This window comes from Gallinula chloropus (genome assembly GCF_964237585.1).
Source record: "Gallinula chloropus genome assembly, chromosome: 1".
Lineage (NCBI taxonomy): Eukaryota > Metazoa > Chordata > Aves > Gruiformes > Rallidae > Gallinula > Gallinula chloropus.
Window position 1 is genome coordinate 141586549 of NC_140085.1, and position 14589 is coordinate 141601137.

General features: G+C 40.7%; 1 protein-coding gene across 1 annotated transcript in view; it reads left to right on the forward strand.

Annotated features, from left to right (window-relative positions):
• Nucleotides 1–853: 853 nt before the first annotated feature.
• Nucleotides 854–14589, forward strand: part of OCA2 (OCA2 melanosomal transmembrane protein) — a gene marked incomplete at both ends in the record, with an annotated part of 183971 nt that continues 170235 nt past the window's right edge. Inside the window, one exon of the mRNA XM_084279046.1 lies at nt 854–1119. Coding sequence (XP_084135172.1) covers nt 854–1119 — 266 coding nt within the window. The remainder of the gene's footprint in view (nt 1120–14589) is intronic.

Genomic DNA, 14589 nt, shown 5'->3' on the forward strand with positions numbered 1-14589 from the left:
TATTCCTGTGATTAGACAACCACAGCGTGCGCTTAAGATGGGCTGATCTCTAACGCAGCCTTCGTGTCTGATTTGTGCACTTTGTGGGGATTCTGGAGTGGTTTTTATAAATCTTCACACTGAAAATTAATGATGAGAGCATAAAAGCTTTTCGACTGTTACGCATTAAGTTTTATTGTAATCACCATTAATAATCATATAATAGAACCTAATTTTCATCAAGGTTTGATTCACGTTTCAGAAATGCAGCTGGCGACTGCTGAAATGGCATGTTTTCTTCATAAAACTCGAGTACCTGTTCTGCTTATCGAGGAGCCATCAGCTGTGCCACAGCTTTAGGGAGGCAGCAGCTTTCTGAGGGATCCTGTGGGCTGGGAGAACAGTAGCTTCAGCAGGGCCTCTGCCACCACACCCTCCAGTGAAAAGTCATATTGTGGCGGTGAAACAGTGATCTGGTAACCTGAGGAGATGTTTTGCAGCAGTAGCTCTCGCGCCTCTGATCTGGAGAAGGGTTTGGTTTATTCTGTGGAATAACCAGTGCAGGTTTCTGGAAAATTTCTGGGAAAAAATCAGGGTAGGAATGGAAAAAGTAGAAGAGTTCTCCCTTTATGTATTTCAGTGATTTCAGTGGCTTTTATAATAGCTAACTTTGAAGTTGCAGAGAAATTTAAAACATTTGGATTATTCCTAGTGGGAATAAACCAACAAAGGAAATATCCAAAGTGCACAAAAAAATCTTCTCCTTGGCACTTTTAACATCTTTGTATTGAAGAAAACATGGAGCCAATTAAATTTAGTCCTAATACATTTTTTTTTCACTTTCTTTAGGAGAACCTCCCCCACTCAGGGACAGATGTACTTGGATAACAAAGATGATGGTACAATTTCTAGACAAGAGATGGAGCTGAATCAGACATCTTTACATCAAAACAGTTTTACTGCAAAGGTGGCAGCCAAATCAGTGACCAGAAGTTGCAATGAGCTGCGGCTGTTAAAAGAGTATCATGGCATGGTAACGAATCTTGAAGGGCCACAGACCCTGTGTGAAAACCCAGCAATAGGGGAGGATGGCTGTGTTGCTCTGGGGAAGGATTTCACTTCTGTTCCCATTCAGGGAAGGTAAGAATAAGGGTAAACAGAATATTTTTTCTCTTAATCAAATTTAATTTTTATTTCCTTGCAGAGCAGATATGCATGTTCATTAAGTGAATTTTGTTTCTCCCACATAGAGAACAGGAAGCTTAATGGGACATCAGAGCAGTCTTAATTGCCATGGGGGGATCATGGATCACCGGATTTCTGAACTAATTTCAGCTTTAATAGCAGCCATGGGCCAATTTTGTGGTGTTTGCAAGATCAGACACATGACTTTTCTCCCCTATTTGGAGTCACAAAGTGTCATAAAACACAGAGAGATAAAACAGTTTTCATGTTCCACCCCTCACCTGCTTCAGAAAAATGCATCACGAGGCCACAAACTGAATCACTACAGCTAAGGCTGGAAACACTAAAATGCCACTAATAACACATATGTGACATTTGGCACTTCGCATAGCAAGTGTAAAAGGAGTGTGTGCTCCTTGTGCATCCTCTCCTGCATCATGAATGTTTCAGGTCTGGGGGCAGGGGTTCCGGTTGTTCCTGTTATATAGATACATAGAAGATACATAGAATCACAGATGGGGTTTTGTTGAAAGGGATCTTAAATATCATCTAGTTCCACCCCCCCTGCCATGGACAGGGACACTCTTCACCAGCCCAGGTTGCCCAAAGCCCCATCCAACCTGGCCTTCAACACTGCCAAGGAGGGGGCAGCCCCAGCTTCTCTGGGCAGCCTGTGCCAGGGCCTCACCACCCTCACAGGGAAGAATTTCTTCCTGATATCTAGTCTAAAGCAACCATTGGTTTAAATCCATTACCTCTGTCCTATGACTATACGCCCCTATAAACAGTCCCCCTCCAGGTATCTTGTAGGGCCCCTACAAGGCTACTAAAAGGTCTTCCTGGAGCCTTCTCTTCTCCAGGCTGAATAACCTGAATAACTCAGCTTGTCTTCACAGGTGAGATGTTCCATCCCTGTGAACATCTTTGTGGTCGAATGCATTCCTCAAATTTACTTAATTCGCGTTCTGCAAATTTACTTAAGACACTCTCTAGCCCTGTGTCCAGGTTGTTTATGAAAATCAAAGAATTGTAGAATGTGTACATTGGAAGGGATCTTTTGAGGTCATCTAGTCCAACCCCCCTGCAGTAAGCAGATGCACATTGGTGGCTCATGTCCAGCTTCTCATCCATGTGTACTCCCAAGCCCTTTTCCTCAGGGATGCTTTCCAGCATATCATCTCCTAACCTGTATGGATAATGGGGATTGTCCTGACCCAGGTGCAGGACCCTGCACTTGGCTTTGTTGACCCTCCTGAGGTTCATCTGGGCCCACTTCCCCAGCCTGTCCAGGTCCCTCTGGATGACAACTTGTCCCTCCAGCACATTAACCTCGCCACTCAGCTTGGTGTCATCAGCAAATTTGCTGAGGGTGCACTCAATCCCACTCTTAATATTATTAATAAAGACATTAAACAGCACTGGTCACAGCAGAGACCCTTGAGGAGCTCCACTTGTGACTATCTTCCATCTGGGCTTGGCGCCTTTGACCACCACCCTCTGGATGTGACCATCCAGCCAATTCCTTATCCACTGAACAGCCCACCCATCAAATCTGTATCTCTCCAATTTAGAGAGAAGGATGTTGTAGGGGACTGTGTCAAAGGCCTTGCAGAAATCCAGATAGATAATTCTATTATCTATTTAATAACTATCTATTTAATACTAGAGATATTAGAAAGGACTGGACCTAAAATGGAACCCTGGGGAACCCCACTAGTGACTGGCTGCCAGACTGATGGAACCCCATTCACTATCACCCTGTGGACCTGACCCTTCAGCCAATTGCCCACCCAACGCTTTATGGCTTTGTCTAGTTGTGTGTTGGACATTTTGTCCCACAAGATACCATGACACACAGTATTGAAAGCCTGCTGAAATCCAAAAAAATAACATCAACTGGTTTCCCTTGGTCAACTACCTGGGTGACCTTGTCATAAAAGGAAATCAGACTGGATAGAGAGGACCTTCCTCTTCTGAACCCGGGTTGGCTGTGACCAATGACTACGTTGTCCTTTAGGTGTTTTTCAGTCACTCCCAGTATGATTTTCTCCATAATTTTCCCAGGCACTGAGGTGACACTGACAGGCTTAATTATCCTCAATTACCAGGATCTTCTTTCCTACCCATCCTTCTTGAAAACTGGGACAATGTTTGCCAGCTTCCAGTCAACCGGGACCTCTCCAGATTCCCAAGACCATTGAAAAATAATTGAGAGAGTTCTCACAGTGACATCAGACAGCTTCCTGAGTACCCTGGGATGAATCCCATCGGGGCCCATGGATGTATATAGATCCAACAAATTGCCCACAAGTTCAGGGTTCACTGTGACTGCAGTCACAATCCTCCAACTTGAGGCATGTGGAGTCCCAGAGCCCATTGACTATGTTGAAGACAGAGGCAAAGAAGGCACTAAATATCTCTGCTTTGTCTATGTCCATGTTGTTAAACCTCTTTGATATCAGGATGGAGCAACCTGTGTACCAGCAGCAACCATAGCCTGTGGAAAGCACCCAGCATAGGGTACTTCTGAGAATCTGTAGAGGTGACTTGACAGAGCCTAAAGTAAGAGAAATGGTGTATGTAACCTGAACTCCTGCTGAGCACAGGCCTTGAAATGCTGCCTGGGGAGGTCTGCATTGACCAAGATGGTGTAAACTGCAGTGATGGAGTGTCAGGACATTTTGCAGAACCTCATGTTGTGCTGCTGCAAGTCAGGAAAAAAATTGGTAGATTTCAAAGCAGTTTAATACGTAAATCAAATTATGAAAAAAATAAACTTAAATAAACATAAAAATGCAATTAATTTAGTTACCTAATTGAAGTGCATCAGATGTATAATGCAGATCAGAATCACCAGTAAGTCTTACTTGCTGTCAGCTAGACTTTTCATCCAAAGAACAGGATTTTCTTTCATTTTCTCTCCCCCATCTCTCTTTGTGTTTGCCCATGGCTGTTTTGGTAAGCTGGGAGAGGCAGTCCCAGGGGTTGCCCTGCAGTTCTGGGCATGGTGGTCACACTCCTGAACTGCTGGGCAGGGCTGAGGTCTGTTCTGTGGCCATGTATCTCATTTAGCAGGAAATCTGCTTACAGTGGGAGTAAAAGAAGTTTGTGGCATTTTGGTAAGTACCCAATTCTGGATAAGGGGGAGCCAGGCAAGCTGGCTGAGCTTTGCTGCATCCCTTGCTTACCTGTGGTGAAAGTATGTCCTAGAAGTCTACAGCAGATCAAGTCAAAGTTCTTTGTGCATCCCAAAGTATTTTAGTCAGAGAACTGGAAATCATTACAGCTATGCTTTTCTAAAAAAAAAATAATAAAATAATCAAATTGACAGCTTGACCACAAAAGCCATATAAATCCTTTAGAAATGATTTTTGGAGTATGTGAGGATTTGTTGTGTTGACTGAGAGTTTTACTGGTAGAATCTAATCTTGTAAAAGTTCTTCAGTTCAGCAAGTGCAGAGGTGAGTTAATGTCATCTTGTTTTGAAAGAGCATAGTAAGTACAACGTATATGTGAAGGTGGGAGGCAGGCAAGGGGAAGGGAAGGATGGGATGCATCTGGAGGTAGGGTTTTACTTTTGTGAATTCACACATACAGGTGTGTTTACCAGTGCTGTTTACTGTCCTGGTGCAGGAACAAATACCATGATTACGTCCTTACGGACCAGCTCTCCACCCTTCTGGCCAAACATCTTGTGTTATTTTCCAGTGGGTGATAGGATTTGTGTACCGCCAATACACAACTTACAGGGATCCAACGAATCATGGTTTGGAAATCATGGTCACAGGTGCCAGAGATGAAAAATACTAAATTGTGGGTGATTGCAGGCAGTAGCTCCAGATCTTCTGATAACATCATTTTCCTGCTGAGTAAACTGTAGTCACAGTGTGTGATTTAGGAAGAAATATACAATTAGCTATCCCCATGCTCCCTTACAGACAAATGTATATCTCATCTCCTGTAGTAATATATTAGGGTTCCTGAAATTTCTCCTTGTTGATCTTGCTCTCCAATATTGATTTTTTTTTTTCACGTGGAGATGAATCTTATCTGGCTCTTCTTAGAGTGTATTTTAGCCAATGTACATTAAGTTCAGTTAAAATACTGATGTGATCTCTGTGACCCCTCTAGTAAAAGAAATTACCCTTAAATCATTGGGACTACTCAACAGAATGCAGATAAAATACGGATAAACTTTTGCAGACTCACAACTTGTTTGATTAGTTTCATTCAAAAGAGAATTGGCTTTTGATGTAAATTGTTCTTTTGCTTGCAAAGAAAACTACTAATGATTAAAAAAAGAGGAGACCAAATCTTTTTTTTTTTGGAAGATCACTGTATTGGCATATCTGTATGGTTAGTATTAATGTATCTACTTAACTTAAATTGCTGAATTATCTTTCTAGGATAAGATTCCCAGGTTCTCTAAATTGTTCAAATGTACACTGAGACAAGACTTTCCAAAGAAATTATTTAACAGAGTAGGGGATTTAACTCAGTTGCTAAAATTGCTTTTAAGAAAATGTTCTTGAGTTAAGTGGGGCCCTTGTCCCAGGGAGGTAGATGTCCACCCTATGTTGGACTCAACATTTTTATATGACTGCAGTGCAATCCTGTGGGTATTTTGGTTGGCGTGTGTTTTCTCTGGCACCTTCTCATTTACCCCATGTACTAAGGAACAGTGCCTTCTGACTCCAGGTTTCACTGCATTGTCTTTAGCTCCCTGGGCTCCGAGTGGAGATGTCTGGGCTATCCACAGTGGTCACTCTGTCTTTCCTAAACATCCTTCCCCATGAAATAAGTGTGTCTGTGCTCTTGTGAAGGACTTGCCTCCAGTCCTGCTGGATGTTGTAAATCCAGACGTGCCTCTCTGAAAGGGACTATGAATGAGTGCCGGTGGTGTTCAGCGGGAATGCACCTGGCTTAGGTGTATGTTTACACTGAACTGTGGTGTGGTTTGGCCCATCAGAAACACAGGTTTTAAAATGGCAGTGAAGTCTGGATTTTGATTTGTCACTTCTCTCATTCCCCTCAGCCTTTAAACAGATTGACAAGGCTCTTTCTCCTTACAGTTACATGAAATGGATTTTGCAGCTGATAGGCATCGGTCCAAGCCACCATGCTGAGTCTACTGCCTTGCGGGATGATTTCATGCTGCTCTATGGCAGAATGGGCAATGCCCCCCAGCTCAGCACTGACATCTTCAAAAGCACAAGCTACATCCTTCCATCATGTCTCTGCATGTACAGGATGTGGCTGCAAAAAGGCCCCTTGGTTGCTTTGGTCTCATCATTACTAGTACTACTTCCATGGGAAAAGCCTAATGACATGGCTTTATAGCAACCAAATCTGAAATCCTCTTTTGTGATTCCACAGGAAGGAGGTGAAGTCAGCCTTTTTCAGCCTAGGAGTTAGTGAACCTCAAAGGCCATCTATAGAAATGAGATAAATAGTAGTGCTTAATCCGATGTAACTGATTACTTTCTGTTGGTATTTAAAACTATGTTGCTGAAAAAAGGGCATTAATTGTACCATAAAAGTGGTGGAAGGTGGTAGAAGAGGGTGATAGCAGTAAGTAGACCCTGTGACATTCTTTTCACATTATCTTCTAGTCTCTCTTTTTTGATGTAATTTCTGTCCATACCTTCTTTAGGTGGTTAGATTATAACATCATTTTCTTAGAGAAAAAAAGGTTGACAGTTGTGCATTCATTATGTCATGAACTTTCCATGAGAAATTAGGCTGTGAAAGGAAGGTGATGAAACCAAGCCCTGGTGTTACTCCACTGAAGTTATATTTGGAGGAATTTGGCCCTGGAATTTGCTATCCATTTGATATGGTAGTCTTTGGAATTCTTTGTCTTTAGTCTTTGTACTTCATTAAGCAGGAAAAATTATTTGTCAGCATTTCTCCTATCTCTCAGTTTAACCTATGTAATTCTCACTTATGTAAGAAAAGTAAAAGCAATCAATCAAATCCAACTCTTCATTTGTCCTGAATCAGTGGTCCCCAGATCAGTAGGGAAATTGGCTTGTGATGAGAAGGTCAGTGAGTGTAAAATGTCTATTGAATCCTCAGATTGTAGCAACACAACAGAAAGATTGCAATTGTATTTCCTGTTTGTTGGAGAAGCTGGGGGAAGATAAAATACTGTGTAGAGAAAAGTCAATATGAAACTGAAGTTATGCCTTTAGCAGAGAGGGATTATAAATCTCTATTTTGATTTTTAATTATGTTGATGTATTGCTACTTTTAAAGGACATTTATGAGACAGAATTAGATGGCAAGAAGACATGGTTACTGTCTAAATAAGTAAAATTTATGTGACAATTTAAAAGCTTCTTCAGACAGGGGAAAAAGGCTGAGGAAAAAAAGAACTCAAAAACACGCAAAACACTTTTTTTTTTGTGTGTCCTAAGACTAATTTTGATCTTTGGCTATTAGCATAAAATGGGATCATCTTCTGTTCAATAGTCAAACAGGGAAAGCAGTCATTTTCACATCATAATTGCATGTTTGTGTAGAAAACCTTCTGATTTTTCATGTCAATCACACAAATATTAGAGAAGAATCCAGGACAGAAAGATGACTTCACAGCAAACTGCCACATTCATCATGCTTGTGTGGCTTCTGGTGATCTTGCTTGCTGCCTGAATGATGACAGTCCTGACTTTCTTTCCATTTATCATCTCTAGTGTGAATGTTTCTGAGTTTTGATTACCTGTGAGGTCCTTTAAATGCTATGACACTGCAGTGAAAAAATAATATTAAAGAAGTTTTACAGTTGTGACTTTACTAAATGTTTTACTTCTGTTCACTTGGTTTTAAATATACTCTCTTAAGCATCTGTGTCTACCATGGAGGCACGTGGTCACACCACAGCTTGTCATGAGCAGACTGTGTAGGGGCATGGGACTGCTGAGACTCTCTTAGCTCAGATTACAGCTCCCTGCTGTGGCCCCTACTACATAACAAAATTCCATTCAAAACCTGAAAAACTCACAAGAAGCAATAAGCAGCTCTAGGAAGCCTTTAGTTTGAACAGTAGGAAGCATAGCAGAGAGGCGCCATGCACAATAGGCTAATAAGTAAGTTATTGAGAAGGTCTGCTGTACCTTTCTAACTTGCTGTTTCCCATTTCCTGGAAGTGGTAGCAGAAGGATGATGTAAATGTTGTTGTAACTTAATGTTGGCGTAATGTAAGGTAGTGTTTGGCTTTGAGCAGAAGATGAGTGTTCAGAAAAAGACTGATTTTTAACTTTCTTTTGCTGTTAATGAAACATAGAGACACAGACCTTACTCATGATAAGTTCCACTGTGTTCAGAGTTGTTTAATTTCTCTGTTGCTGTGTATTATTCGTCATTGCAGTGCTTGTTGCTTATAATGATTCACAAGATCTCAGATTCATCACGTACTGCAATTTCTGTTTTGTCATCAGCAGACTAAAACCATCGCACTCCCATGTAGCCACTCAAATGCTTTTTGATTCTGACAGGACATTTTGATAAACAAAAATCCCCCACTACTAACTTTTAGTTTTAAGTGCTCTGTTGAAAGTATCAGGGTAAGCAGTAATTAACTGCTCCAAACTTTTCCACTGTCAGGCTGAAAACTGAACTCAGCACTCAGTGAAAAATGTTCAGTGTAACAACCACCAAAGATCAAATGTTTTAACTGAGTCCCTGTGACATTGCAGAAAACTGTTGAATTTTGCAAGCAGCTGCTCTTTTCCTAATGATTAATAATATGGTTATGTGGGGTTCATCTTCGTTAGATCTCTTAGGCCAATTGTGGAAAGCTGCCAGCAACATACAAGCTTCAATCCTCTTTGGGGTTGGACAGCTGTTTCCTCATGTAAACCTCTCTTTAAATGAAGGAAGGCTTTTAATTTCAGCAATGACTTTTTTACATTATAAGGTTGAAGGGTTAAGCCAACCAGACAGCCAGACTTTGAAAAGAAATGTGTTGCACAGAGTCAGTCACAGTTGAGCAGGAGGGCATGCATGGGGCTTAAATAGCTGTCATAAGGAGTAGCTATCAATGTAAGATGAAGCAAATATCTCAAAGGCTCAGTATCCCTCAATGAAGCTTTTTATTTAAAAAAAAAAGGTCTTTGTACCCAGCCAAATTGCCTATGTATGGGGTGGCAGCTCTGACACACTAAACAATTTGTGGGAATCGGAGCTTTGCAGTAGCAGGTGGTCAAATGGTACTCATGAATAGAATTCGGCTTTGTCCCCAGTTTTCTGCCATGTAGGTGTGCAAAACCCTTATGTGGGGAAGAACAGTTGAGTCTTTGCTGACAATGACTGGAGAGAAGAAAAGCAAAGCATTGGAAATCCAGAACCCTTGCATGTATCATGGCATCAGTTGGATGTGCAATTAGGCAGCACTGCTGTTGGGTGGTAAATGTATCTGCATGATGACTTTTCCACAGGCACGGGCCCTGCTGCGGAAAGATTGAGAGAGACAAAACCTGAAAATACAACCAAAAATAGTCGAGAAAGGGCATCATGGAGTGGCAGTTGATGTTTGACAGTAAGTTTTGACTAGTCAGCTTTAAGGCTTGGACCTCAGTGAGCCTCAGGTAGGGCAGGAGCCCATAAACTTAACGGAGCACAGGACAAGAAAAGGAGAGAGCCCAGGACAAGGACAGTTTGGTTTCAAAGTTCAATCAAAAAAAGATGTAATACTGATGTGGTTCTTTTACTGTAAATGCCCCATTTAATTACTTTACACAAGATATAGGAGGTGGCTGTACAATTCTCACCCTGGTCTGAGGGATAGTCAACACATACTTCCTAGCTCTTGAGTAAGTATATGGGCCACCAGGCTCCAAGGCATTCTTCTTTTTGTTTCCACTCTTTCAATTTAACAGTTTTTCTCTCTCTAAATAATTAAACATCCATTGTAAGAGCCACTGTAATTCAGATATTTTATTTTCTAAGTCTATTTCCTGATAATCAGCATTGTATGGTTGATCTCATCCTCTTTCTTCTTGTTCCAGAGATTATTATTTTGTTGAAAATGTCAGGTGATACGACATCTTGGGTAGATTAGTTCATACCAAGTATTTGCCCAAAAATATACACCAGCCTCTTCCCAGGCTACTGGAAAGTTGCTGCTGAACATGAAGAGGCGAGAGAGGGCTCTGAGACAGTGGTGGAAGAAGTGTCTGGAAGGAGACATATCAATAAAATGCAGAGACTGTGGGAACAGTGAGAAGGATGGATGGAAACCCTTCCCTGTGGCTACAGAGTGGCACTGTGTGAAGCGTGAAATACAGAGTGAGACCAGGGTGTAGTGAACTGTGGGGTGAATTAGGTAAATTCAAGTTAATGTTGTGGTTGTAAACCAGATGCAATCTGTCTTCAGTTGTGTTAAAAGTCCTAGCTCCACCCAAAACTGTGGTTAACAAAAGAGTACGAAACCGTCAGTCCCAAACCTTGAAGATGAGTTACAGGCTCTCCTTGCTTACGCTGAACGCCTTGCACTAGTGAATACTTATGGCTTGGTCTTCCAAACAAACTCACAACAAAATAAAACCATGAAAGGCCATGATCCATCAAATAATAAACCGATCTCCCTGCAAGGGGTACAGAAAGAAACCATTGCTTTCTTCTTTGTTTCTTGTCTTTTTATTTTTTTAATCCCATAATTTACTGTTAAGAGCAAACATTTCAGAGCACAGTTCTTTTTGGTGATAGAGATGTGTTTTGGTCTGGCCCACATGTTAAATGTCTCTCCCATTAGAATTAATTAGCATTAGAGTGGTTTGTCCTCTTGTGTTAGAAACACTGGGAATCATTCCTCAGCCACAGCAAAAATTTCCAGGATAGTGATGGTCATACATTTAAGAACTGAAGTTCATGTTAAATTGAATGTAGTTGATGGAAAAATAGATTAATGCAGACGGAAGAAATTAGCCAGTGAATTAAAAAAAATTAGGGTCACAGTCTGTAGTCTGGCAAATCATATGCCTTTTTTTTAAAAAAACTGCTATTCATAAGGAGCTCAAGTGATTTACTCTCTGAAATAGAGCAAAGGCTGATAAATGAGTCACCAGAATGCTTACAGACAGTGACCAAGCAAGCAATTCTCTGCTTGATAGGTACTAATGGGACTGCAGGGGCAACCTGCAATAACCGTGCTAATGGACCAGCAGAAGTCCTGCTCTGTCCACAGCAGGTCAGAGCTAAGTCAAGGACAGCGCAGGGAGGTGGAGACAGGTCTGTCAGAACTGAGTAGGTTCAGAATTAATGCACTCAGGTTTGGGTTTTGGTGGTGGTGGTATGGGGTTTTTTTTTCCTTTGCACATTTTAATATGATTTCCTTAGGGCAGGGTGAAATAGAAAACAGATTGGCAGTTAGAGCCACTCAGAGCTTTCAGAAATGCAGCAGGATCCTGACTCAGTACTGCCTGTGAGTTGGCATCATTCAGAGGCAGCTGTGAAAGGCTGAAGGTTTTGCTCACTCTTTCTGAGCTACTCCATTATCCACGCTAGTCAGAAAGGACAGTAAGCACAGTCCATCTGCCTTTCACTCCCTGGTGTCAGGAACCAGGGTTTGTGTAAGGACTCCCTTGACTGAAGTGATGCTCTGGCAACGGTGGAGTATGAAGGTGTTTCCCTGGGCTGGCCATGCTGGCAGTTGTGTTGAACTGGTATGGCTGGCAGGGCATTGCACTTGTGGTTTGAGGAGAAAGCACTATGCTAATGATGATTTTATTGTCAGAATTCTAATCCTGGATTAAGACAGTACTTCCGTGAAGAGGGTAGGTAAATATTTCACAGTGACTTCTCCACCCACTCTTGTGGTCTTATGTAATTTATTTTCTCAGCTGCTTAGAAAATACAAAAGTAAAAGCAGCTTCAAATATTCTTTTGTCTCTAATCTTTCTAGGAGTGATAAGAGCAACTCTACCTCCTCAGCCACGTCAATGACATGTGAACTGCAATCCTCTTTAGGAGTCTATTGACAGCTGGTTCATCATGTAAACCTCTTAGAGTGAAAAGCACGAACCTGATTTTAGTGAATCTGTCAGATAAAAGGAATGGTAAACCTAGAGTGGAGGGTAACAAGGAATGCACTTCTGTTTTCTCTAACAGGTCTTTAATTGTGTAGGCTAAACCAGTGGGCTAGGTCATAATATTACATAAATGCAAAGTTTTTTTGCATCCATTGGCAGCACATAGCTGCTTTGCCAAGAGGCTCTGTGTACTGTACGTTGTGCCTTCCATTGCTTTGCAGTGCAGGACAAGAGAACTGCAATGCAATGGAATTTGTTCATTTCAGACAATGTTTTTGGCTCATATCTAGTTTGCATATTGTAGTCTGTACCCAAAAATGAGCTAGGGCAGTAATGTAAGGCATAGTGAGGTTTCAGAACATTTTGAACATCAGCATGTGAAAAACTATTGTTTTTAACCACAAATAAAATGGCAACAAGCACCCATTACAAATCTGTTCATAGTTGTGTAACAGTATTTAAAAGGATTATATGGCCAGAAATACTCCTACTAGCCTATTTTGACAGGAGAAAGACTATCCTTGGCAAAAAAGAAGGATAGTTTCCCATAAGTATTTGTGTGCATAGGTATTGTGCAAATCATATAGGTCTGTCGGCAAAAGTTGAAAAAGCTCCATTGATATCATTAGACCTGTCATGCTTTCCTTCAGCTGGAAATCTGATGTTTGTGTGGCAGAACACACAAAAGCTCAGCATCAAAAGTATGAATTTATTTACAATTTAGAGTAGGACTAATAATTTAATTTTCTTGATGTGCCAATCCAACAAATGTTTCAGGCTCAAGCTGACAGGATGGAGAAAAGAGAATTTTGTCTCTTCATACTTGTGAAATTCTGTATGAATCAGGGGAGATTTAGGTCACATATGTAATGCTTTGAGATCATAAAAATTGAGTATTGACACAAGCTTTCTTATGTGTAACCAAATTTATTTATTTGTATGCATAGATAGTCATCAGGATCCTACCTGCACATATGTATCTTTTCAGGCATGAGGTCTTCACTGTATCATGGTCTACAACACATTTAGTCTTCATTATCAAGAAAGTTACAAATAGGAGCATACCATGTACTACTGAGGTTACAGTGTTTGGTTATTGACCAAAAAATTAATATATAAACTGGAATAACACCACAGACACAAGACTAACCATGCCTCCTGCAATGAAGAACAAGTGTTAATGGAGGCCATCCTTCCTTTCAAACATCAGTGGCCTTTAAAAAATTTAATATATCTATATGCTTTTGTCTTAAGTTAAAATCTGTTCTTTTAGCTCTGCCATGTGTCATACTTTTTCTCTCCAGCCCACGCTTTTTCCTAAAGCTTCTGGAGGAGATAATTCCTGTAGCTTTAGTTCTTCCACTATACTGATTAACTTTCACATTACATAACCCTATAATAATCCAAAATGTGGGGTTTATTTCTCTGTGACAATATACAATGGAGTTCTGCTTCTCATAGACTTTTTGTATTTGTTTATTTGAAAAACATTTCTTTGCAATTGTAACCTATGTTTAGGTGTCATGATTCCAATGTGATTCCACTATTTAGTCTTAAACATTGTTATTTTTGTGTAGAAAAGCAACTATCATCCTGTGTTTAGTCTTTAGCTGCAGAAGAATTAACTCTACACTAACTTTTAAGAAAAAGTCTGGTTATGGCCATTGTAGTGTGTGTCTCTCTCTCTCCCTTGACTTTCTTTTTTGTTACTTTGCTTTACTGCCTAAAGTATCCACTTTCCTGTCTTTTTCCTGTGCTTTTCCATAGTGTCAGAGTATCCTTCAGTTTTCTGGCTCTGTCACACCCTACTGGTAATTTCTTTTTGCAAACTGCCTGTGCAGGCTGTATTAAAAAGACAATTGTCAGTGCAGTGGCCATTTATCTTGGCAACAGTTTCTGGAGTTTTATTATTCAAAAGACGTATGTGAGAAGCTGTGTTTTGTTAGTATTGTGTTTTATCCTACAGTCAGGTATCCTGTGTGTTTCAGGTTTCTTTTATTTGGAGGTGATGTTGATTCAAGAGCACCGAACCTTTTTGATCCATTTGAGTTTGTAAGCAAGCAGTTGCATAACAAGGTCCAATACATAGCAAAGGACAAGCTCTCCTTATTTTTTTTTTTAAAGCAAAAATCCTGTTTCCTTTCTGCTTTTTAGGATGCTCACTAGTGTCTCTGATTGAAAATGAATATATTATTCAGGTGCTATATCTGCCTGAAGAAACCACACACTTGTAAACTTTCTTCTGCCTTTAACTCTCTAAATTATCTGTGCTCCACAATGTCTCTGACAAGGTAGGGCTGGTGACAGAGATCCTTCGTCTCAGTTCTTCTGTTTCTGGAGACAGTCATATCTGTCTTGCTTCTTTAATGTGGTTCATTTGTAAGAACCTGCTGGG